Source organism: Rhipicephalus microplus, chromosome 2 (genome assembly GCF_043290135.1).
Source record: "Rhipicephalus microplus isolate Deutch F79 chromosome 2, USDA_Rmic, whole genome shotgun sequence".
Taxonomy (NCBI): domain Eukaryota; kingdom Metazoa; phylum Arthropoda; class Arachnida; order Ixodida; family Ixodidae; genus Rhipicephalus; species Rhipicephalus microplus.
In genome coordinates, this window is record NC_134701.1 from 259,008,943 (window position 1) to 259,034,586 (window position 25,644).

General features: G+C 47.1%; 1 protein-coding gene across 1 annotated transcript in view; it reads right to left on the reverse strand.

Moving 5' to 3' along the window:
• Positions 1-5,496: 5,496 nt before the first annotated feature.
• LOC119170058 (caudal type homeobox) overlaps positions 5,497-25,644 on the reverse strand; it is a 46,800-nt gene continuing 26,652 nt past the window's right edge. The window contains exons 2-3 of the mRNA XM_037421084.2: positions 19,696-19,752; positions 5,497-6,715 (exon numbers count right to left, since the gene is read on the reverse strand). Coding sequence (XP_037276981.2) covers positions 6,411-6,715; positions 19,696-19,752 — 362 coding nt within the window. The 3' untranslated portion in view covers positions 5,497-6,410. The remainder of the gene's footprint in view (positions 6,716-19,695; positions 19,753-25,644) is intronic.

Here is a 25,644-nt window from a genome sequence, read left to right on the forward strand (position 1 = left end):
TATTGTACTGAGGCATGGTGCACCAACCGTCGTGATCACAGGCAGAGGAACCGCATTTACGGCAGCTCTTTTGGATCACGTCCTGATGCTGAGTGGAACAACGCATCGTAAGACCACTGCCTACCACCCACAAACAAACGGGCTGACGGAGCGTCTGAACAAAACCATTGAAGACATGCTTTCGATGTACGTAGACATTGAACACAAAAATTGGGATGAAATCTTGCCATACATAACGTTTGCGTACAACACGGCCAAGCAAAAAACGACCCGCATGACCCCGTTCAGCCTCGTTCATGGACGAGAAGTACGAACTATGTTAGATGCGATGCTGCTGCACGAAAGTGACGACATCGACCCAGACGCCAACATGTTTACGGAACGCGCGGAAGAAGCTAGACAACTGGCACGTTTACGGATCCGCCAGCAGCAAGAGTACGATGCAGGCCGCTACAATGCTCACCGCAGGGCAGTTGTCTATCAAACTGGCGACAAAGTATGGATTTGGACACCCGTACGGAAACGAGGACTATCAGAAAAGCTCTTAAGAAGATACTTTGGGCCATACCGAGTGCTGCGACAACTGAGTGACGTCACTTACGAAGTTGTTCCCGACAATTCGTGTAGTACCAATCGTCGCCAGCACCATCCTGAACTCGTTCACGTAGTGCGCATGAAGCCTTACGTCAGCGAGTGATTGCGTGAGACTTATCTTTTAAGAAAAACTGCATTATTGACTTCGCATCGGGTCGATGCTCTTTGAGAGGGAGGCAAATGACCCGTGTCTACATGTGGACAAAAACGATGATGGGGGGATTTAGCGGACACCAGGTAGTGGGCCTCTGGCTTGACGCGAGAACGAAGAAGATCTTGTGGCTCAGCTGTTGAGAACACGCTGCTTTCGCTGCCTCAAGGCGTACTTGTGCTTTGTTCGCGTTGTACTGCGACAATATATATATATATATATATATATATATATATATATATATATATATATATATATATATATATATATATATATATATATATATATAGAGAGAGAGAGAGAGAGAGAGAGAGATACGGAAATTCAAGAAAGTAAAACAAAAAAATTGGCAGCATATCCACGGAGTGAACGATGGAGAGTGGGGCCGAAGCATTCGTCCGTCCGTTCTTGCTTCTGTGCGTTCGTCCATGCATGCGTCCATCCATGCATCTGTCTGTGTGTAAGTTCGTCCATCTATTCAACACTCCAAGTACCACCATCTCGCATCTTTTCATCATATATTCCCATATAGAAGCACCGCCATCCAGCGGACATTCCAAGGACTAAACGAGAGGTGGCACACGCACACTTTCTTACGGCTTGCGCTTCGGGTCTACTTCCCACCTTTAACCACCTCGAGTTCATGGTATATACTAGTTCACTGTATTCATGGCACTGCAGCCCAACGCTCGCTAAACCTTTCTAAAACCAAGGAGGTTACGCCCAGCGAGTATAACGTAGCAACCTTTTCCTGTCAGATAGTGCTCAATGTACATGCCAATGGCTGCTAATGGGAAATGAGAGACAGGAGAATTCGGCTATTACTTTCTTATGGCTTGCGCTTCGTATCTACTTCCCACCTTTAACCACCTCGAGTTCATTCATGGTATATACTATAGTTCATTGTATTCATGGCACTGTGGCTCAACGCTCGCTAAACCTTTCTAAAACTAAGGAGGCTACACCCAGCGAGTATAACGTAGCAACCCTTTCTTGTTAGATAGTGCTCAATGTACATGCCAATGGCTCCTAATAGGGATCGCAGCGTGCGCGTTAACTAAAAGCCGAACGCTCCTGTTTCTCATTCCCCATTAGCAGCTATTGACATGTACATTGAGCACTATTTTTTGTTATTCAACAACGCACAGAAGAAATCTCTCACCAGCACCACCTTGGAGGTCAAAATGTTGTACTTGTTACATAATGTTGTACTTGTTACAATGGGGGGGGGGGGGGTATATGCTTGTGCGCGCGTGCTTATCCTTTCTTCGGTAGGGAGAATCGTGTATCTTCGGCTTTCACTGGAACAAGACTGGTTAATTTCCGGGATCACATAGGTCACTTCGTTCCGTGGCACAGGCCCCGTTTGCGAAAAAAGCGCGAATTTCATACACAGCGAAGTATAACAACTGGGACACTTGTTAGTTTTCGCTCATCTGTACTTGTGATTACGTTTCGTGGGTCGTTAAACAGCGCGTTAAACAGCCCGTTAAACAGCGCGTTATGTGTCGAGCGGTAAACGTTGTTAGTTCGCTCTCGTCCTGTGTATGTTGTTCTCGCGCGTCATTTCTGCGTGAGCAGTGTGCTGCACGTTTCGATCTGCTTGCAGTTATCACCGTTACATTCCAAGTTGATGCTATCGCATTCATTCTTCGCCCTTGCCGCAAAATTGTGACTTTTTTTTTAAACTTTGCCAATATTTATTTTTTCGTTACTTCTCAAATTAGTTTTGTGCACTACATTGTTGTGACGCGTGAACTACTCACTAGAACTCTTGAGTGCTTTATTGCATTTTTTAGCATTCCCTTCATAATTTTACGCGTAGTGGAGTAGCCGGTGTTTGTATATGCGTACGACTACAAGTTGTCGAGCGCTAAACGTTGTTAGTTCGCTCTCGTACTGTGTATGTTGTTTTCGCGCGTCATTTCTGCGTGAGCAGTGTGCTGCACGTTTCGATCTGCTTGCAGTTATCACCGTTACATTCCAAGTTGATGCTATCGCATTCATCGATTCACCCTTGCGGTGAAATTGCGACCTTTTTTTAAACTTTGGCAATACTCTTTTTTTTCTTCACTTCTCGAATTAGTTTTGTACACTACAGTGTTGTGATGCGTGAACTACTCACTAGAACTCTTGAGTGCTTTAATGCATTTTTTAGCAATCCCTTCATAACTTACGCGTAGTGAAGTAGCCGGTGACTGTATATGCGGACGACTATACGACGCACCGACCAGTGTGCACACATTTATTCTTATATATGCACGGTTGAAATTTTCCAGAGCCATCCGCAGTGTCGTTCCGCAGTCATGTCGTGGTTCTGGGGCATAAAGTCCCAACAATTATTATTACTATTCGAGCTGGGTCGTCATACATAAATGGACGATTTGGTGCGCCATGAATGCGTGGTCTGTATGCTGTGTTGTGAAACTCACCATCATATTTTATTATTTTTTGTGTGTGTGCGACTCCGGCTCGAGGCGTGCAGCCTACAAACGCATAGCATTCATCGATATCTGGCCGTGTTGTGAATGTGATAGTACGATGGATACGAATTAAAAAAAAAGAACCAACATGTGCGCGATATAACGGTCGGGCCATAGGGAACATGAATGCTTCATCATTGAAGCAAATGCGAAGCACGTTAACTGTCTGCAGCTACATGCCGCTATAGGTTGTATCGATATAATTTTATTTTCCATTTAAACATTGTACTGAGAGGCCCACGTTAGTAATTGAGAAGTCGACGCGTCAAGTGCAAGGAAATAAAGTTATAAATAGATAGCCTTACGTTAAAGTAATAATAATAATAATAATAATAATAATAATAATAATAATAATAATAATAATAATAATAATAATAATAATAATAATAATAATAATAATGCAGCTTCGCACTTGGGGTTGCCAGGCATGGAGAAAGTACGGAGCTGGGCAGCCTTACTAATGCTTCTTTCTCTTCGGTTTTCTCTTTCTTTTTCTCTTCTGTATTTTATTTTTATTTAGTTCTTACTCTCTATTTCTTTCTATTTATATTTTCTCCCTCTCTTTTAATTTCTTTACCTCTCTGACACGTGGTTTTGCCTTTGTTACGCCAAGCGACGACAAAGGCCCGGGCCACTAAAGTGCTCCGAACTTAAGAAGTTGCATATTCGGGGTGCTGTTTGTTGTTTCACTGCGTATTTCTGCGGACAGTCAGGCCGGCCACCGGGGCTACACAAAACCCTATTCGTTACATGAGTGCTGTTATTTACGCCGACCCTTTCTTTTTATTTTGTAATACAGCCGCAGCCACCGGCACGACCGGGTTCGCCGAGAAAGCTTGGCTAGCCGCAGTAGCTCGATAACCGCAAGGAGGGGAAAACAGGCGAACGTAGCGTGTCTTCCACGCCATCTTCCGAAGCACTGCAGTGAAGCGCATCAGGCGAGACAGGTGAAGACTGGGACGTCCCGAACGCGTAGCCGCACGATCGGCCCCCGGGGATGAGGGCGTGATTTGCGGCGGCGGAGCACAATGGGCCGTCCGCCGCCGTTTGGCGGCCGTGACGGACGGGGCTCGCGGGAGCCATCGGTCCTCCTGGCGGCCACGATCGCTCCCCCGTCTCCCTCGAACGGCGCATACGTGCGGCATCATGGAAGAAGCATCAATTGCAATGGCTTCGCTTTTTTCTCCCTCCCTTCTGTGCCCCGGCAGCCGGATCATCTCTCTATACGTCGAGGCGGCTAATGAAAAAGCGCGTTTTGGCGTCGCTCCCGTTTACGACCGAGCAGATTGGGGAAAGTTTGCTGCGCTACCCGCGACGCGGCGCAATACTCGCAACGGTGGCCGTGCACACACTTTGGCCACTTTTCATCCCCGGGTTCTGCCGTGGTTGCCAGCTTGCAGGCCGGGGCAAACAGTCGCGAGTGGCGAGACCCATGCTCGGCGGCAAACAGTCGTAAAATCTGGTGGTCCCCACTTTTTCTCCCAGCACAGCGGTCGGGAATTAAGTAAGCCACGCGCGGTCGTATCGAGCAATGTGTGGTCTCATTTTATACAGACTTTGGATAAGGGGTTGCGTAGTGGAGCCCTTCTGGCCTCGGGGAAGTTGCTCGACTGCCAGCAGGGTTGAAATGAATGCGTTGTTGCGGGTGTGATGTGGATTCTCGTCTGTTAGCGCATCGCACGTTGTAATTTTCGAGTGTGATAGGCGGACTGCTAATATGGAGCTCTATAAGAATCGACCCCAACTTCAAGCTCGCGTGAGTGGTTCCGCATTCAACAGAATCCGAGGAGGCTTTATCGTTCAATGCATATGCGCTGTTGCTAGCTGATCATCTCGGTCACGTTGTGTCCCTTCCGTCCACTATTAATGAGTGCCTACAACGCATGTGTACGCATTGCAAAATGTACAATAAACCAGTGGTTTATTCGCGTGATTCGCACATAAGGCTTACGGTATAACAAAGATTGCCGCGAGAGGGTGTTGCATGTATCTGACGTCGTCGTATACGACCATGACTCATGTGTATATGTATATGCTGCCAGATTGGTTCGCATCGGAAAGATGCTCGCTAGGCACCAATGCATGAGCAAGGATATCATGCGAGCTGTAATGCCCTTGAGTATAGTTTCCATATTCTGTCATTTCTTTCAGTGACTTTCTCTCTTTTTTTTTCTTACCTTCATCCAACGCAAGCCCGTCAACGTATGTAGTTCTCTGCTCACATTGTGTCAGAGCAGATCCTTCTTTACAAACACGCAGGACACAAAGTAATGAGTGCGAACTTCATTTAGTTTCACAAACATCGAAAACAAACAAAAAATGTAATTACCCGATAAAACTGCGCACAGCACGGCCTCTTCCTGAGGCACAACACAGGTTCGCGCACTGTCGGTTGTCCACTGTCCCATGTAAAGAAACAGTGCTTGGAGGTCGCAAATGGCCATCATGTGGTCCGTAAACACACGCATCAACTTAGACAGTGGCACCATTTGTCCATGCACAGAATAAGTGTCCCGCTGTCAGCGGCATGCAGCGCCATCTGAAAGGCGCGCATATTGTCCATTGCACGATGAGCCCCGTTGGCCTGCGCGTCTGTCGAGAACCGTACAGCTTCGTACTGCTTGGAGAGGAATCTGGCGAAGCAGCTGTCCACTCGTCATGGTAGCCGTGACCGTCATGGCAGCCGCCACGGTAGCCATGGCTATCGGCTTGACATAGAATCCACAATAAATCAACGTTCGAAACACTTGAATACGTGACGTAACAACACCCGGCTAACTTCTGGGAATTTACGGAATCCAGTTGAATTCCCTTGATAAAGCTAAAGGCCGCATAAACTGATACCAGGGCAATGTATCCTCCCTCGTAGCAACGAATTTACATTTAGAGAAAGCGCTTACTCGTCTACGCCCCAGTCTCCGCCCTTCAGTGAACATCGTGTTTTCCAGTCCTGTAAACAACCACTTCTCTGTTAGCTTGGATGCATGGCGAGGGCAAGCCATGCATTTTAAAACCACAATTCCCATAAATAACTCCCAGATGGCTTATAATTGCGACGTCAAAAAACCCGTACGTACACTAGCGCCAGATTTCTCCCCTAGCGGCCTTCATACGTAACCGTACGTTGACGACGGCGCCCGTGGCTGAGAGAGAGAGAAGTGTATCCACGAGTGTGCGTGTCACTATGAGTAACCATCGGTAGGCGCCGCCGCTGCTGAGAAAGGCGGCAGCGTGGCGGTAGGAACAGGCTCTGCCTTGACCAGCTCTCGGTGCAGCATCTCCTCCTGTTTCTTGGCCTGCTTGCGATCCTTGGCGCGCCGGTTCTGGAACCAGATCTTGACCTGCCGCTCGCTTAGGCCCAGCATTGATGCCAGTTCCGCCTTGCGCCGGATGGTGATGTAGCGACTGTAGTGGAACTCCTTCTCCAGCTCCAGCCGCTGGTGGTCGCTGTACACAACGCGGTACTTGTCCTTGGTCCGAGTTTTGCCTGCACAGAGCAGATAGAGAGAAATAAGTGATGCCACATGCAGCCATTGCTGCTGAATCAACCGAAATTCGCTGTACTGTCGTCGTCATCGCGTGTCTACCTACAGCGTAATCGATCAGGTCTCTTTCAGATTGTAGCCGCTTACTCGTGGCACGTGCCTGTTTATACCATTGCCTGAGTGCCAGTTTTCTAATCTTGTATTTCGGTCAAGCACACTATTTCTTTCACCTGTCTCTCTCATTGGAACACGGTTTTCATCGCCACAGATTGATTGATTGATTGATTGATTGATTGATTATACGGTCTACCATACGCGTCATTGAACCGCCTGTTATAAGGCTAGAAGTGCGCAAGTGGGCTTCTCCACATAAAGACGCTTTCTGCGCGAAGCCATCTTTTATATTCGGGGGGTGTAGTAGAAACAGATCGACGAAAGTTATTTTTTTTTTCATTGATAAAAAATAATACACATTTCAAGGAGCAAAACCATGCATTGGTAAACACGTACGACTGCTCGAAGCCATTTTGTAAATGGCGGCAAAAGTCGCGCCTCCTGACGGATGCAAGACTTCCTTTACATGCTGTTCTAGTTCATCGTTCCTGCATGTATTTTTTTATAATAAATAACGCTAGATTGCTTAAATATATTAATTTCCTACCATTTTTGTACGATTTTATTGCAAATTTTTCCAGCAGTAATGGTTTGCAGCGCAGTCATCGGTTTACGTTTTGAGCTTCCAGCGCGTGTTTTTGAGCATATATTGGCAGGCTTCCGATGGTTCATTGTTCGTGTCAGTGGTGGAGACTCTCTTGCAGAAGATTAAAGGTAGCAAAAACCCGGTGGTAGGGAGCATACGATATCCCTCTTATTGTCTGTAGGCCCCTGCAAAGCTGTCTCAGCGCTGCCCTCGCACCACCTGTGAAGGAACCACAGGCGACGGTGTGAAACATTCCATTTGGCTTACGTCAAATGTGAAACAGGAGTGGTCTATACTAGATCCCCCTTACGTGCGGCAAGTATTACGTTTGGGAGGCTGGACGCTGTATGAACGCACGAGCCAGAGAACTTGACTGAAATCCAAAAGAAAATTAACTTGCGTGCAGACTGGACGCTGTATGAACGTACGAACCAGATATCTTGACTGAAATCTAAAAGAAAATTAACTTGCGTATCTTTTGCGCACTCCGAGGTTTGCAAATGCGAACCAAGATTTTATGAAGTTGGGATTCTGGGTAAGAGAAAGTATCAGATGACAAGTGAGTTGGTATAAGCCTGTGGAAAAAGTGGCTAGGCCGAACTAAGAGAGTATATAGAAGCAGCACGCGTCCCAAACAACTAAACTTTAATTATTCACTCCGAAGCTCAACGAAGGAAAGTCACGTGATTCCTGGTGTATGCGCTCCTGGCATTGCGCACGGAAGCGCCGTTTGGCGGCGCTGCAAGCCCTTTACAACAAGGTAGTTATAAAGTGGGAAAAACAGGTATCCAAGCCTGCAGAGGTAAAACGGGGGCTTAGGCAGGGGTGCCCCCTGTCACCCTTATTATTCATGATGTACCTACAAGGATTAGAGGCAAAATTACAGGGAAGTGGACTGGGCTTCAACCTTTCTTTAGTCAAACAAGGAAAACTTATTGATCAGGCACTACCAGCATTAATGTACGCAGATGATATAGTGCTAATGGCCAACAACAAGGAAGATTTGCAGAGATTGATGGACATCTGCGGTAATGAGGGAGATAGGTTAGATTTTAGATTCAGTAGGGAAAAATCAGCAGTCATGATTTTCAATGACAACGAAGGTAGTGAGCTTAGAATACAGGAGGTCACGCTAGAGATAACAGATAAATACAAATATCTGGGCGTATGGATAAGCAATGGGACCGAGTATCTGAGGGAACACGAAATATACGTGACGACTAAAGGTAACAGGAATGCAGCAGTCATGAAAAATAGGGCACTGTGGAATTACAATAGGTATGATGTTGTGAGAGGAATATGGAAAAGGGTCATGGTTCCTGGGCTGACGTTCAGCAATGCGGTCTTGTGCATGAGATCAGAAGTTCAAGCAAAATTAGAAATTAAGCAACGTGGAATAGGTAGGCTTGCTTTAGGAGCTCACGGGAATACACCAAATCAGGGAGTACAAGGTGATATGGGATGGACATCATTTGAGGGCAGGGAAGCTAGCAGCAAGATAAAATTTGAGAAGCGATTGAGAGAAATGGGGGAAGAGCGTTGGGCTAGGAAGGTTTTCAGCTACTTGTACATGAAGAATGTCGATACAAAATGGAGGAAGCGAACCAGGAAGTTGACTGGTAAATACTTAGAAAACAGCAGTTGGCCAAACCAAAAAGAACTATCGGTTAAGAAAAAAGTGAAGGAAACGGAGACTGACATGTGGAGAATGGGCATGATTAAGAAGTCCGCACTAGAGATCTAACGAACTTTTAAGCAGGAAATTGCCAAGGAAAGGATCTATGATAATACTCGGGGTAGTTCTCTACTGTTTGAGGCCAGGACGGGAGTACTGCGAACCAAGACATATCGGGCCAAATACGATGGGGTCGACACAGTATGCAGTGCGTGTGGAGAGGAAGAAGAAACTGCCGAACACTTGATAATGTTCTGTAAAGGGCTTCACCCTATAGTTCAGGATGATGGCGCAGAGTTTTTCAAAGCACTGGGATTTAGGGACAGCGAGGGCAAAATAGACTTTAAGCGGGTAGACTTAACTAGAAGGAGGTTATCTGAATGGTGGCTAAAGTCAAGGCACGAGTGAAAATTAAACCCTTCACTGCTAAGTACGAATCCTCAACTTCATTATTTAAAGAAAAAAAAAAGATAAATGTAATGGTTAGTTCACTAAGTATTATGGCTAGGTGGCGTTAGCCGCCGCCCGATCTAAAGGGTACAGCCACATCCATCCATCCATCCATTACCAAATTGAGTGGCTCCACCAAGCCACCCAGGGATCTTTAACCATCCGTGAACCACCTAGAGATATTTAACATGCAACGAAATATATAGTACACGGGCCTCAAAAATGTTCGCCTCTATCGAAAATGCAGCAGCCACAGCCGGGATTCGATCCCGCGACCTTCGAATTAACAGTCGAATGTCAACCACTAGACCACCGCCGTGGGGCTTTACTAAAGGCACAATTTGATACAATAAGAGCACGCTTTTCTCAGGATAAGTTTTTAAGTTTCGGATATTTGATGTAGATCTTCTGGAAATCGATCCCCCCGATAGCGCTTAATTTCTCCCAGATTGCATTTAAATTCATTCGAAGTAGTCCTTAAAACTTTGAAAGACAGCATTACTTATATTTAAAAAATATATTAATTCGAAAGTCTCCCTCATGGTGTACGTGACATGTGAGGATAATATTTTTTTTCTTGTGAGATAAATGTAGGAACCAATTTTTAGAGCTAGTGGTTCATGCACTGCCATGTAGAATCAATGTGCAATTTCACCGTCAAACTGTTTTTTGTCTTGTTTCTGAGACAAGGCACATTCAATTATACACCCCTGTATAGTGGTCACTAGCTTCGAGGCAGTACTGTGAACCCTCACAATATTGCTGCTGACCAGCAGGCACACTGCCCTCCTAATACAGATCTGTTCGCCTCCCAAATCAACCCTTAAACTTGATCCGTGCCCGTAAAAACGTTCTCCGGCAGGATCGACACACGTGTTCTTATCCCACCGTGTGTCTGCTCTCTCCCCCTTCACCTTGCGAGGGCCGAGAAAGTCGTGATTATGGGACTTTTAGCAGGGGTGGCCCTTACACCGGCTTGTATCTCAACGTGGAACTGGTAGCATTTACCAGTAGGTGCTAGGTATCCACTGTTTCATTACAGTGATGCAAACAGGTGCATACCATCTTAAGGGTAAGAGTAACGCTCCCGGCACCCCCTGCATTCCGGCCTTCGCTACAGCGACACAACCAGCTATGACCGCTGGACAGGTGATAGCACATTCCCCAATACATTGCATCACTCATAATATACAAACCCGGCCCATTGTCGCAGATTTAGTACACATGTACACACAACATATTATGCTTTAAGGGCGAGTCTACGTCGCAGCAATAAAAAAGATCACACGAAGTAAAGGCCATTAGTTTTCTTGATAAGTACGCGAAAATTCGCAATAAGATATCGAGAACTTCCCGCGATATGAAGTCGAAACCAAGATAACCCGTTTACCCTATAGACCATACCCACTTGAAGGGTTGTTTTCAGAATTTGAGAAGCGCTGAACACCATTCATAATAAAACGTATGACACACCTCAAACTGGAGCCCAGTACTAGAGGACGGGTTGAGGCTGGGAGTCCTGCCTTACGCTGACCCATGTTGATCGGGTGTCCGCGCTAAGCTGGGCGTCGATATGGTGACCCCGGGGGAACCCGGCGGTGACCAGGTCGCCTAAGGAGGAGCGAACCGGCCCAGGGCGGAAAGCAACACCTCAAACATAGTTGTATGGCACTGTGAATTAATCTTGCAGAAGTTCTCAAGAAGGAATGTTATTTGAAACTGCGTTTTGGACGTGAGGCTGCGGAAACGCGCGCGTTTGTGTAAGGCGCTTTGGTGAATTTCAAAAAAAAAAAAAAGAACGTTTGGGATAGCTAGCCTGGCCCTGTAGACCCAGCAATCAGTTATTGACATGAGTGCATGAAGACTGTCACGAGTACAGTTATCAAAGTGTGCCAGAGGTTTGTCGAAATAAAAAAAAAACGCAGCCATTTCTGTTTTCAAACACACCCAATCTTTCAGAGTAGGACATTGAGTTGTGCACCTATATATATAATCGGCCCATTTTATAGTCCATTCACATATCCCGTTTTTTATGTCTCTTTTTTATATATTTTTATTTTATACATCTACCCATTTCTTAACCAGTCATTTCCAATGTCCTTTTTTGGCTAATCATCACATTATTTATGCCTACCTGCGAAATTGATAATCATATTTACTAATATTTTTTTACGTTATATTCACACTGTGTTTCTGAACTCTGTGCAACGAACGAACACAAGGAATGGGAGTATAGAAGACACATCGCTGTGAAATATTACACTCATCCTTACCCTGTTTTCGTTTTTCTTTTAGCGGTGCTTTGATAGCGGGCCGTGAAGCCTGCAGAACACCAAAGCAGAGAGCCGAATCACTCTCGCGGGACGTGGGGTGGTCGCCCATGTGTACTTCACGTGAAAGGATGTGCTTTTTTTTAAGATGCATATAGCAATTACAACAAAAAATGCGCATAGTGATCCAGACGACCCGGGTGTATCAAGACGCTTCAGTGATTCCGAAAGGTTAAATTAATGTTGTTAGACGACACGTGAGATCTACGTAAAGGTACACGAGTAATCACAAAGAGGTTGCGGGGGCGGGGGGGGGGGGGGCATTTTTCCCAATTCACTCTTGCCATATGGCCAGGGCAAACGTCCTGGCTATGGTGATTCAATGATCGTGGCGTAGTCGGATTGGATCAGCTGACGAACATGCCGGACCCAGCTTGAAGCGTTGATTGATACGTGGAGTTTAACGTCCCAAAACCACCATATGATTATGAGAGACGCCGTAGTGGGGGAAATTTCAACCACCTGGGGTTCTTTAACGTGCACCAAAATCTGAGCACACGGGCCTACAGCATTTTCGCTTCCATCGAAAATGCAGCTGCCGCAGCCCACGGTGTAAGAGTAGTTTTTCTTACACCGTGCCGCAGCCGAAATTCGATCCCGTGACCCGGCTTGAAGCGTTTAGTGACGTCGTTGTATGAACAAAAAAAAGCGAGGCAAAATATGTATTACGTAGTGCGCGCTCTCAACAGACGACGCCAGCACGCTAAAGGTCGTGTCCCCACTGATGTCAATCAAAACTATAACGTGAGTCTTTCTTTACAATGGACACGCCTGTATATTAGGTGGAGACTATGTGGCTTAGCTGCTACCGAGCATACTGAAAAATAAAGAGTTTGAGAATTGGGTTCCCAAGCTGCGTTCCATGGTTAGCTATTCAATGTGGCGTTTGGAGGAGCAGTACAGTCTGAGAACTGTGTCAGACGCAGGTGGCGTTGGATCAAACGCATGAAGTTCCGTACGGCTAAACGCTGCGTCTGCAACGTTTTGCCAGCGACCTAAAACGCCCTGGGGACCGTGCACGCTATAGTTTTCTATTTTTGGGCCTTGGGAACACAAATGAAAGCGTCCAAGATTGACTTGGGCTCTGCGCATGCATCCTGGTGGGTCACAAACTGCTTGTGTCCCCAAGCTCCTTGGGGAGGAACGCCAGGTGGCGCAGAACGGAGCAGTCCGGGGTCTTTGGGCTCCCGCTTCAGCAAATGATTTTTGTGGTTTTTCGTGTGCTGTGCCTCAAGATCTTGCTACGAGTCGACTCATAAGCTGCCAAGGTTCACGTCGGTAGCGGACTTTCACCGGTAGGTTCATTTTTGAGCATTTTTCGGACTTTTACGCCACCGACCACGCCTCGCGTGCTTACCAAACGCCGAGTTGGCGTCTGCCGGGCAGGACGCGCCCTTCCTTGGACGCGCCCTTCGTTCCACCTGCTGAGCCAATATGCTGGACGGTGCTGCTGTTATTATGGACGGTGATGAACTCCCTCCGGAAGAGTTTGGAGAGGAACACGGCTGGCGTTCCGCCGCGGTGAAGAAAAGCTCGAGGCGCACGAACGCCAGTGCTACAGAGCGTGCCACGGCATGCGGCGAGAATGCCAGGGGCAATTTCAGTGCTACAAGAAAAGCTCTACACTTGAAGAATCAAGTTATCAAATCATCGAGAATGCCTCGACTGCCTAGCGAGCACTGGAAGATTATCGTCCGTCCAAGGGGTGGCTTGGATGTTGAGAAGGCGGGCTCAGCTAGACTTGGCCGGGCAATCGCAGAGGCGGCTGGAATTGTACCCACGCTCATCAGTCAGGACATTGTCTGCCCGAATGCAACGCAAAATATCATAGTTATTAGCACGGCGTCCCGTGCGAACGCTGACTCTTACCTCAGGATGAGCTGCCTTACATTGGGAATGAAGAAGTATGACATCAACACTTACGAGGCTGCCCCGCATGAGACCTGCAAGGGGGTCATCCGTAAGATTGACGCATCGGAGAGCCAGACGGAGCTGGAGAGGAGCATCCTTACTGAAAGAAACCCCACGGCTCTGGGAGTCAGACGTATTAAGAACACTGAGACGGTGGTTATTGTCTTCGATGGCTACAAAGTTCCCAACTTCATTTATTTCGGCACAGCGCTGGTCAGATGCTCGCTTTACCATCGGCAGCATGACTGCTGCTATGCCTGTGGCAGACTCGGGCACAGGGCGGACGTCTGTCCGACACCGGACGAAGCTGTGTGCAAGAGGTGCGGAATCAACAACCCTGATGAGAACCATCAATGTTCCCCGACCTGTGGATTCTGTGGCGGCCCACACGCCACGACGGATAAAAGTTGCCAGCAAAGGTTTCAGCTTCCATTTATTGTGCGAAGGCGGCGAAGAGAGCGCCGTGCGGAATCAGAGCGTCGTAGTCAGCAAACGGTACCTGCTAACGCCGACGAGGGTGTGAGCCAGCCTGCACACCGCAACTCCAGTTCAAACAGTCGTTCTGCTGCAACTGGGGTGGACAGCCGTGACTCATCGCAACAGGCAAGCAGTCGGTCCAGATCCAGATCTCGGTCCAGAAGTCGCTCCCAAGGCCAGCGAAAGGGAACTTCGTCTAAAGGCCGAGCCAAGTCCCGGTCCAGAGATCGTCGTCGGTCCCAATCCAGAGGCCCATCGCACTCGAGGAGCCAGTCCAGGGACCCGCATGGCACAGTCCGTTTCCAAAGCCCACCCCAACCGGAGATGCAGGGTGGCTCCTGGGCTGACCGGGTGCGCAGCGGAGGAGGTGAAAAGGTAACGGGAGGCACTGCGCCAGAGCATGGTCTAGCGGAGCTAAATCAGCTTAGGAAGGAGAATGCCGAAATGCGCAGCATTATTGAGTCGCTGAGAGCCGAAATGGCTGAGCTTAGACGTGTCAGTACATCTCAAGCTACTCTGGCATCTGCTTCTCCGTGTGTAGGTTCTCCCTCTCCTCAACCCATGGAGGTTCCCATGGTCGTGGAAGCGGGCCCCTCGGGTAACCCAGCCAAGCGTAAGGCTGCGACTTCAGCCGAGAATGTGCAGGCTAGAGCTAAATCTGAAATTAAGGAGACTCTAAATTCAATTTGCCTTGAGATTCACAAACTTAATGAGCGTTTCTCGGCGGTCGATCAACGTCTCACAGTTATGGATCAGAAAATAGATATTCAACATACCAGAATTCAATGTATGGAGAATCAATTACAGAACGCCGGCCTTATGGTGCAGAGCCCCAATATCAGGGGAGCAGCTCGGATTCACCCGGATTTCTTTCCAGAGGGAACGCCTTTATCGGCGCCCATTCCCATGAGTATCCCCAGTTCGAATAGTACAGTTGCTTCTGTACAGAACCTGACGGCAGGGTCAGGGAGCACCTCCAATGATCAAGATGGCCTCGCACGCTGAATTTCGTATATGGCAATGGAACTGCAGGGGGATCCTTAGCAAAAGGGGCACCCTGCAGCAATTTGTCCGCTCTCACAGCGAGAAGCCGCAAGTGATCCTACTGCAGGAGACGCTGTCTGATAGTGTAACCCTACCGGGGTACAAGGCACATGCAGTTAAAGGGGAAGGCAGAGGGATTGCCACGTTAGTCAGCAACAAGTTCACCTTTGTGACACATGATCTAGGGGTAAGACCTAATAAAACGGAGCTCTCCTTAGTTGAGGTCATTCCGAGTTCTTCCAACCTTTCCAGCATTTTTATACTGAACATATATAGTAGCCCTAGTGATCATAGGCAGCGTTTTAGGACGATCATAGCTAAGGCAACCAGATTGGCTGGGCTCTCTCCTCTGGTTGTGGCGGGGGATTTTAACTCGCCTTTCCGGGCGTGGAACTACCCGTATGATTCAGCTAAAGGCAGGAGCTTGTGGCAGGAGACGGGAGATGCGGATCTCTCGTTAATTACGGACCCGATGTTTCCTACTAGGCGCGGCACATCCACCACCAGGGACTCCACCCCGGACCTAGCTTTCGTGAAAAATGCTGGCTCGGTAGGTTGGGAAAATCTTCTGACGGATTTAGGAAGTGATCATTATATTACAGTTACTAAATTACAGATGGAGGCAAAATCTAAAAGAAAGTTTACTTACGTGGATTGGGATAAATTTCGGGAGTCACGCAGCGCTCGAGCGGAACAGGGGGAAATCCCGGACTCTCTGGGGCAATGGACAGAGATGCTGCTGCAGGACGTTAGAGCGGTTACCAGAACCATTGAGACAGAGGTACAGACAAACAAAATGGACAGTCGGCTTGCGCATTTACTGGAGGCAAAGCAGTCGCTATTGGCCAGATGGAAGGGTCAGAGACTTAATCGTAGGCTTCGGAAAAAGATAGCAGAGTTAAATACACAAATTGAAGAACATTGCAAAAACTTGTCGAGGCAGCAGTGGGATGAAATTTGTAATTCAGTCGATGGACAAATGCGAACCAGAGGTAAATGGAATCTTTTAAAACACTTGCTTGACGAGTCGGGCACTAAATCTAATCAGAGGGGGGTCCTTGCTAGAATACTTCATCTTGCTCAAAAATCCTCCTCGGGCGCGGAGCTATTGGGGCAGCTTGCTGAGAAGTATCTACCGCTAGCAGTTGATTCCATGCAAGCCTATCCGGGGTATATGGGAACACCTTGTGCCCATTTGGATGAACCCTTCACCATCAGCGATGTGCGACGTGCCCTGCACGAACTTAATGGTCGATCGGCACCGGGTCCAGATAGGGTCACCAACAAAGCGCTTCGGAATTTGGAAGATGACTCTGTTGAATTTCTTACTGATGAGATTAATAGGATTTGGAAGGGAGGTGACATCCCGGAACAATGGAAGTTGGCCAAGGTGATCCTCATTCCCAAGCCCGGTAAAGCACCAAGTTTGGACAATCTGCGCCCCATCTCTCTCACGTCATGCGTGGGAAAGGTGGTGGAACACGTTGTCCAGAACCGAATCGCGGACTACATAGAGCACAATGATCTCTTCCCTCACTACCTTATTGGCTTTAGGCCAGGCCTCTGTACGCAGGATGCTATGAAAATCATTAAGTGTCAAATTTTAGATAATCATACCAGAGACACCAGGGCGATCCTAGGCTTGGATATAAAAAAAAGCGTTTGATAATGTCCGCCATGATTCTATTTTAGATGCGATCTCAAGTCTCAACCTAGGTTCCTCATTTCATGCGTTTGTCAGATCCTTCCTGTGTGGTCGAAAAGCCATACTTAAAGTTGGAGATCTAGAATCGGATGTGCAAGCGCTGGGAAATAGGGGCACCCCGCAGGGATCTGTTCTATCACCCTTACTTTTTAACATCGTCATGGCTCGTCTCTCGAGGCAGCTTTCTGGAATTTCAGATGTTGGTCATACAATTTATGCCGATGATATCACCATTTGGTGTAGAGGAGGAAGTGATGGCACTGTAGAGGCGGCCCTGCAAGAGGCCATCGACACTACCGAGAGTTTTCTGGAAGACACAGGCCTTTCTTGCTCTCCGGAAAAGTCTGAGCTTCTCCTCTATAAACCGGTCAGGAGGGGCCGTCGACCGCGAGGCTGGGTGCCGCCCCTAGAAAATGACATCCACTTACGTACCAAAAGCGGACGATCAATCCCCAAAGTCGCTTCCATTCGGATCTTAGGTATGACGCTAGAAGCAACGGGCACCAACACCATCACGATTAAAAGGTTGGAAAAAAAGACAGACAGTGTTATTAGGCTCATAAGACGGGTGGCTAACCGAAGGACAGGACTATCAGAGGACAACTTGGTCAGGCTTATACATGCTTTTCTGCTGTGTCATTTTGCATATGTGGCGGCAATGCATGTCTGGAAGAGATTGGAAAGGGACAAGCTTAATGCAATGATCAGGAGAGCTGTAAAGAATGCCCTTGGGCTCCCCAACTACACCCACACCAATCGTCTCCTGCAGTTGGGAATTCATAATACATTGGAGGAAATTGCGGAAGCACAAGAAAGAACACAGGTAATTAGGCTGTCTGGCTCAAAAGCGGGGAGGATGATTCTCGCAGAAATGGGTATTCCACCAGCTCAGATTGAGGCTCTGTACCAAGGGTTGACGAGGGATCAGAAGGAAAACATCATTGTCTCGCCTGCCCCGCGGAACATGCATCCCCAACGTAATGTTGGAAGGAGGAGAGCGCGTGCTCGGGCCCTTCTTCGCCAAGTTGCGGATCTTGACGGGGGGGCCTGTTTCGTAGACGCGGCGCAATATGATGGCCAGAGAGACCGATTCACGGTAGTGGCAATCAACCACAAAGGCATTACAATTAATGCGGCGTCGGTATGCGCCAGAACTGCCAATGCAGCTGAGCAGGTTGCCATCGCCTTGGCTCTTTTAGATCAGCGTAATGAACACATATTTAGCGATTCTAGAGCTGCCATTCGTGCCTTCAGTGTTGGAGCTGTGTGCAAAGAGGCCAAAAATATACTCGGTGATAAGTTGCTTACAACCCATACCATTACATGGTTCCCAGCTCATATGGGAAACATGGACGGAGGGATCATAAATCTCAATGAGTTGGCCCACTCCAGGGCGCGAGGGTTAGCTGTCCGCGGCCATGGAGGACCTTTGGGTCGAACTGGAGATTTCGTAAACAGGGATCCGCCAACTACATATAATGAAATAACCCAACATTTCGCTATGGATAGGAGAATCTTTCCACCTCCACATGCGAAGCTAAATAGAGCGCAGGCGCTTACATTGCGATTACTTCAAACAGAAACGTACCCTAACCCTGCCTTTCTTCACAAGCTTTATCCTGATGTTTATTTAACCAACTCGTGTACAAAATGTGGCGGTTTAGCCACCTTACACCACATGCTCTGGGAGTGCCTTTCGGTACGTGGCACCGATACAGCATCGTCCAGAAAGTGGGACTCCGCTCTCCGGAGTCCAGACATAACATCGCAACTTTGGGCTGTCCAGAGGGCCCACGATGCGGCGCTAGGGCTCGGCCTTACTGTCCCATCGTGGGAGCGGCCCGCCGTGTGCTAGGGCGCACGCCTTCGGACTTGTCAATAAAGTTTTTCCAAACCAAACCCAAGCTCCTTGGGGCCCCAATTCTCAAACTTGCATTGCATGCGCAAAAAAAGCGGAACACGCAGGAAGAATGCGTGATCATTTAACTCTATGCGCAAACGTCACAGCTATGACAATCGGTAGCTCCAACGAGAAACAATCTATAGATTCTCATATATATGCCACTTTCCTCCAATTCAAAGGCGACGCGGTAGACTTCAGTCGGATCGCAGTCTGGACCGGATAGGATGTGAAGGTCAAGGGGCGGGATTGTTAGCCGAATTTCTAATGTTTCTTGCTTTTTTTTTATGAAAGTTAATTTCGTCGACGTGCTGTCTTTATTTTAATTCCGCGATGTCATGTGCCATGAACCACGATATGGCTACGAGACATGCAAGCCGTGTACCTCAGGTCTGCGGGCGCACCAAAGTCTTTGTATGCCATTGATGCGGCTGCCATTTCCGGGATCCTACTACAGATGGCACTTATAAGCGTGGCGTCATCATCATAAGCAGCATTGTAGCTTATATTCGCAGCAGGGCGAAAGCCTGTCCCAATGATTCCCAACGCACCCTGTCCTTCCACAGCTGACTCCTCTACATGCCTTTCAAATTTCTTAGTTTCATCGCTCCCCTTAACCTTTTGCCGTTATCGACCACGCTTCTTATCTCTTGCATGTCAATTAGCGCTGAATAAAGAAGGGCCGCGGCGGTGCTCGTGTTTTTCTTTTGTTTGTTATTTTTTCTTCTTTAGTCGTAAATTCACCATGTGCTGTACGTTCCTGACTCGCCCAGAAGCGCGGGAAGCTTACCCGCTTCGTCCAATAGCGGGATGGCAACACAGACGGTGTTGAAGGCACAGCAAGTGGCTGCATCCGCTTGGTCATATCCGTGGATTCGGCGGCCGGGGCACAGCGCATATGGAAGGAGAAAAAGTGACGCCACGTAAGCGTCACACGTGACACCGAACATGCGACAGAAAGTGGACACAGCGTGAATTCGTTTCCGGCATGGAATTTCGCATCAGAGCTATTGAAGAGCGACATATATGCTCGCGAATTATCAGAAATCGACGAACCGAACAAGGGAAAGCTTGATACGATTATAATGGAAAGCTGTATTCACCTTTTCATGAACGCCTCCCTGGGCGCCGCCATAGCCCTCCTTGGGCTGTGCAAATTGGCGCGTCCTCTCGAAAATGCACTGACGACGCTGCGCCCTTAGCCTTTGTACTCCCGCGCACAGCCCATTATGGCGGTGTTTTTTTTTCCTTCCCGTGAAAAGGTGCATAACAGCGGAGTGGAGGCGCGCGTGCACGTGCACGGAAATTTGAATATGTTACGTGCCCTATCTTGTCTGCATCCATGCGTTTTTGCTCTGATAACGAAAAAAAAAAAAAGAAAAGTGTGGGACTGAGCTATAGTTGGAAATTCAGCTTCAAGGAGCTGCGGACAGCGTAACAAGGACTTCTACAACTGGAGTAGCTGCCAGGCGGAACACTTTACAATTCACAAATCTGCTCCCTAATATTTTTTTTTCTTTTACTTAAAGGTGCCGACAAGTATCGACACATGCTTACAAGTCCCGACAACAGTGTCACGTGACGTGACGTCCGGAACAAACCCTTTCATTACTACCACGCCAAATATGGTCCGGATACCTATAAATCGAAGATGTTTATAGGTCCGAAGACGATGCTATGACTAAGATATGTGGTTACATATATCGAAACGCCCGAGAATGTTCGTCTTTAGACCTCTATAGCACTTTGAATTCCCATCCGTCGGTGCTCACTTGTGCTTTAAAATTTTATTTAAGTTGTCCTTCGTTTGCATCATTGCATCTGGAAGACGATTTGCTTCTGCGTTGCCTTATCGATTCCTCTTTCTCTCATGTCTTCTCGACGTTGATATGCTTTAAATACCGTATGAAGAGAATTTCTTAATCTAGATCCATACCATCGTTTTAATATTTTTGAACATCATTAGTTTTTTTTTAACTGTCATCCCAAAGCTATGTGCCGAATACGAGTGTTTTGACAATCACAAAGCAGACCTCGCAGTGATTCGATAATTTTGTGGCCACTGAAATACAACTTTTTTAGGCATGTCACCTGCAGTGTCCTAAAAAAAAGTTCTCAGTTGGCTTGTAAAGCAATTCTCCTCCAGCTTACGCCATGATTCTGCTGTCCTTTCCGCGCACGCATCTTTTATGTCATTGTTTTTTTTTTCTCCAGCATCGAAGCTTGTGCAGTCACCACTTAACAGAAACCAAACCAAACCCACGACCACTTGCTCATCTGCTTGTATTTTCAAACACATCGTTGCAAATAAAAAAAACGAGGAGAAGCTGTTTTGTTGAGCGTGCGACGTACGGTCAGTGAATTCATGGTTAATCACTACCTTAAAAACCACGTTCATTTCGTGGAGAACACATATACCGTAAGAAAGGCCAACTTTTCTGATTCGTCCGATTTGATCAGCAACATCACGGCGACTAGATCTTAAAGTTTTTCGATATGTATATTTAATATTGGACGCCAGTCATGCGGTCAAAAAGTCGTCATGCCAGTAATGTGTAATCATCATTTGCTTCTACAGCCTATACGTACATTACATGCATCTCTATACGAACGCCTGCCTCCTCTGCTCCCAAGTGAAAAGTTCGACTACGATGGCCACGTTGCCGTAGCTGTGGGATACTGCGACACCCCTCCCGATTCCTAACGCAGTGCAAAACCAGTGCCTCCGATTCTGGAAGCAGTGCAAAACCGCGAATGCACTAGGGGCCCGTGAGTCCTTCTTTTAATTATTATTACTATTATTAATGTGAGCTAGAATATTTGTTTGTTCTCCAATCCGATCTGTTCTCTTCCTGTCTTTCAGTGTTTGGCCTATCATTTTCCGTGTCATCGCAAGTTGCATGCTAAACCAGACCGCCGCAGTGGTCTAGTGGCTAAGGTACTCGGCTTCTGACCCGCAGGTTGCGGTATCGAATCCCGGCTGTGGCGGCTGCATTTCCGATGGAGGCGGAAATGTTGTAGGCCCGTGTGCTCAGATTTGTGTGCACGTTAAAGAACCCCAGGTGGTCAAAATTTTTGGAGCTCTTTATTACAGTGCCTCTCATAATCATATGGTGGTTTTGGGACGTTAAACCTCACATATCAATCAAATCATTTTGCTAGCGGCCCGGCCCGACCGTGACTGTCCTCGTCCTATTTTTTTTTTCCCCTGATGTACAAGTAAGCTCTCCGGTCCCTGATATCGACCATGAGGACCAACTCCGCAGAGTTATTGCGAGCGTTTGTTCTGTCGCAGCTAAGCGTTGTCAGACATTTATTTAGCAGTTATTTTGTGCTGTGGAAGGAATACGATTCCGTGACCTTACTAAACGCCACTCGCATTATTTTCCCGCCTGCTGCGATAAACAACTCATCATGCAAAAACAAGTGATTCATCTTGTGCGATCAATAACGCACTCTTCAAGTAATTTAAATAGACGTGAGTGGTCTCAAGCACTTTCTGTTTGCGACCGCGCGGTCACAATTCGTTCTAATATTATCGTGGAGTAAAAACTCGGTATTAATTTTGATAGTCACGTCCATTATTGTCGACATTATTTTCTCAGATCGTGACGCCGAATGCTGTTCAGAATGATCGTGTTATAAGATATAAGGAATGCTTTTGTTTCAAGTGGTAACGATAGCTGACATTTTGATCCTTGGTCCCTAGCTCCCCCTTTCCCCTGCTCTGATCCGCGCTGTTCTTTTCCCTGCGGGCCTAAATTTTCGCGGCTGAGGCCGAGAAATTGGTCCGTTTTTGTGCAACAGTCAACCCCTTTTGTTTTTTTTTGTTTTTTTGTAAGACACTGATATCCCTACGAGCACAAACTATAAGTCTTCGTTGAAAAACGTTGGCTCTGGCAATATTGTATACATGTTTGGCAAGTTTTCATCACTTCAAAGCAGCATCGTTGTTGTAATCATGCATGTTTCGATTATTGCTGTGTACGTTACCCCAGAACATCAACTGAAACATGCGTGCAAGTTATGTTAACCTTCCACGGGTGACAGTAGAGTGTTTTCCAAGCCACGTCGTGGCAACGTTAAGCCTAATATTGTGTGCAATGCGATATAGGAAACCTCATTATTTTAGATGCGAAGCATTTCTTAGCGAACTTCGGCGACTTTCAGCGTATCTATCTATCTATCTATCTATCTATCTATCTATCTATCTATCTATCTATCTATCTATCTATCTATCTATCTATCTATCTATCTATCTATCTATCTATCTATCTATCTATCTATCTATCTATCTATCTGTCTGTCTGTCTGTCTGTCTGTCTGTCTGTCTGTCTGTCTGTCTGTCTGTCTGTCTGTCTGTCTGTCTGTCTATCTATCTATCTATCTATCTATCTATCTATCTATCTATCTATCTATCTATCTATCTATCTATCTATCTATCCGCTTACGTTTGTGTGCTCTCGTGGTCGCCCCCTTAACTTGGCGTGAACCAAAATTAGCATGCATGGGAGGGTAAGATGGTTTGACGAATATGACGCGCTGGTAAAGACATCAATAATGTCACAATCCCGTCGTGTACGCCGTCAAACGCTTCCCGCCAGATAGTGGCTCATACCCACGGGCGGGTATGTGCCGCTGGTATGTGCCACAGGTGATAGACACTTAGCGTCTGCGCAGGAACGACGGGAACACACATGGGCAATTTTAACACCGTCAAGAAATACCCGACATTGGTGGCATTTACCCGACGAATGCAAAGAATAAATGTCAGGGTTCCAGCTGGAATCGAACCCAAGCATTGTGCATGCGCGACAATGAAGCATTTTACCACAGAGCTACGCCAGGTCTCGGAACTACTTTTCGTTCCGCCGTGGTGGTCTAGTGGCTAGCGTAGTCGGCTACTGACCCGCAGGTCGCGGGTTCGAATCCCGGCTGCGGCGGCTGCATTTCCGATTTAGGTGGAAATCTCGTAGGCTGGCGTGCTCAGATTTAGGCGCACGTTAAAGAACCCCAGGTGGTAGAAATTTCCACTACGGCGTCTCTCATAATCATATGGTGGTTTTGGGAGGTTAAACCCCACATATGTCTCATCAACTACTTTTCGAATAGTCGCTAATCTTCGTGAAATAACAATAGTATTTGCAGTGTTGCCTACCCAATTTTACAACATTACATATGCACTCCTTTGACACAGCTGTCACATCGGGATAATGTCAATTGTGGTTAGTTGTCATGCGCTGAGGTCGATTCATGCAGCAGTGTTCAGGGCCAGCATCCTCGCGAGCATCAGCGCTTCATATCAGCTTCTGGTGTTGCTGATACTTATGTTCCAGTTGGCATCGTTGCGCAAGTGCGAACAACTGGTTATATAAACATCTGCAACTCTTCAACATATGTCTGTGCGTGCAACATTTGTACACATATTTAACGCCATTTCATGACGTTTCGCTCAATAAGAAATATACAACAAGGTCACCTTCCCTCCGCATGCTTCGCATAACGTCGATTCCCAGGTACGTGGGATCTGCCGAATGTTTTTTTTTTTTTTGTATACAGAAAGTTTTGTGATCATGCGACAAAGCGCGATATTAAATGAGTGCCGACTCATTTTCGTTTTCAAGGAACGATGTCTGCGCGAGCTGTTTCTTTTTTCATTCCCTTTTTTTTTATTTCACTCTTCCTTTCTTCTTCCTGAGGAGGAGAAGGAAATGACGCAGCTTTTTTTTTTTTTTTTTGCAGAGGCGCCGCATTTCTTATCGGCTCTGCGGCTCAGCTGGAGAAGCACGGCGCGCGTCTGCAGATACAGACATCCGTGGCGCCTCTTGTTTTATCGTCCGTGTTTCCAGCTAATTAAGGACGCCCGATGCGCAGATAGGCCACGGGAAGATTACGAGCAAGCTGTATACACACACACAAAATCATCGATCCGGCAAGAGGCCAGGATTTGCCGGCCATCTGTGTGTGCACAAGAAACGCAACTTGTATGTTTCTCGTGTCTTTCTTTCGTTACTTTCCCCCCTTTTTTTAGTTTGCTTCACGCTTATCTTCGGTGGATATTCTTAATCGCTCTCGAAGCGGTTCTGACATTTTTCGCTCACTACAAGAGATAAACCGTGAATATCTGCTTCGCCTGTTTGATTTGATTGATATGTGGGGTTTAACGTCCCAAAACCACCATATGATTATGAGAGACGCCATAGTGGAGGGCTCCGGAAATTTAGACCACCTGGGGTTCTTTAACGTGCACCCAAATCTGAACACACAGGCCTACAACATTTCCGCCTCCATCGGAAATGCAGCCGCCGCAGCCGGGATTCGAACCCACGCCCGGCGGATCAGCAGCCGAGTACCTTAGCCCCTAGACCACCGCGGCGGGGCAGCTTCGCCTGTTTACTTAACACTTAAATATATAAAGATATTTAAATATATAAAAATATATAAATAGATAAATATATTATTACGTGGGTTCGGCTGACTGCAACAGGGTATAGTGGGACATACCCAAAAAGGGTGCCTCTGCAGACTGCGGGTGAAGAAGTGGACGGTGTTGGTGATCTGTGTTGTGGCTGCGGACTGCCTACTGTTACTTACACGTAACACTATAAATATGTTTACATATAAAGATATATTGTACCATCTAAAAATGTATTGGTGGTATTGCGACGTAAACTTTCAGAAATTAATCGGTTATGCCTCGAGTAAACGAGAACAAAACCGACCAGTATATCAGAATGAA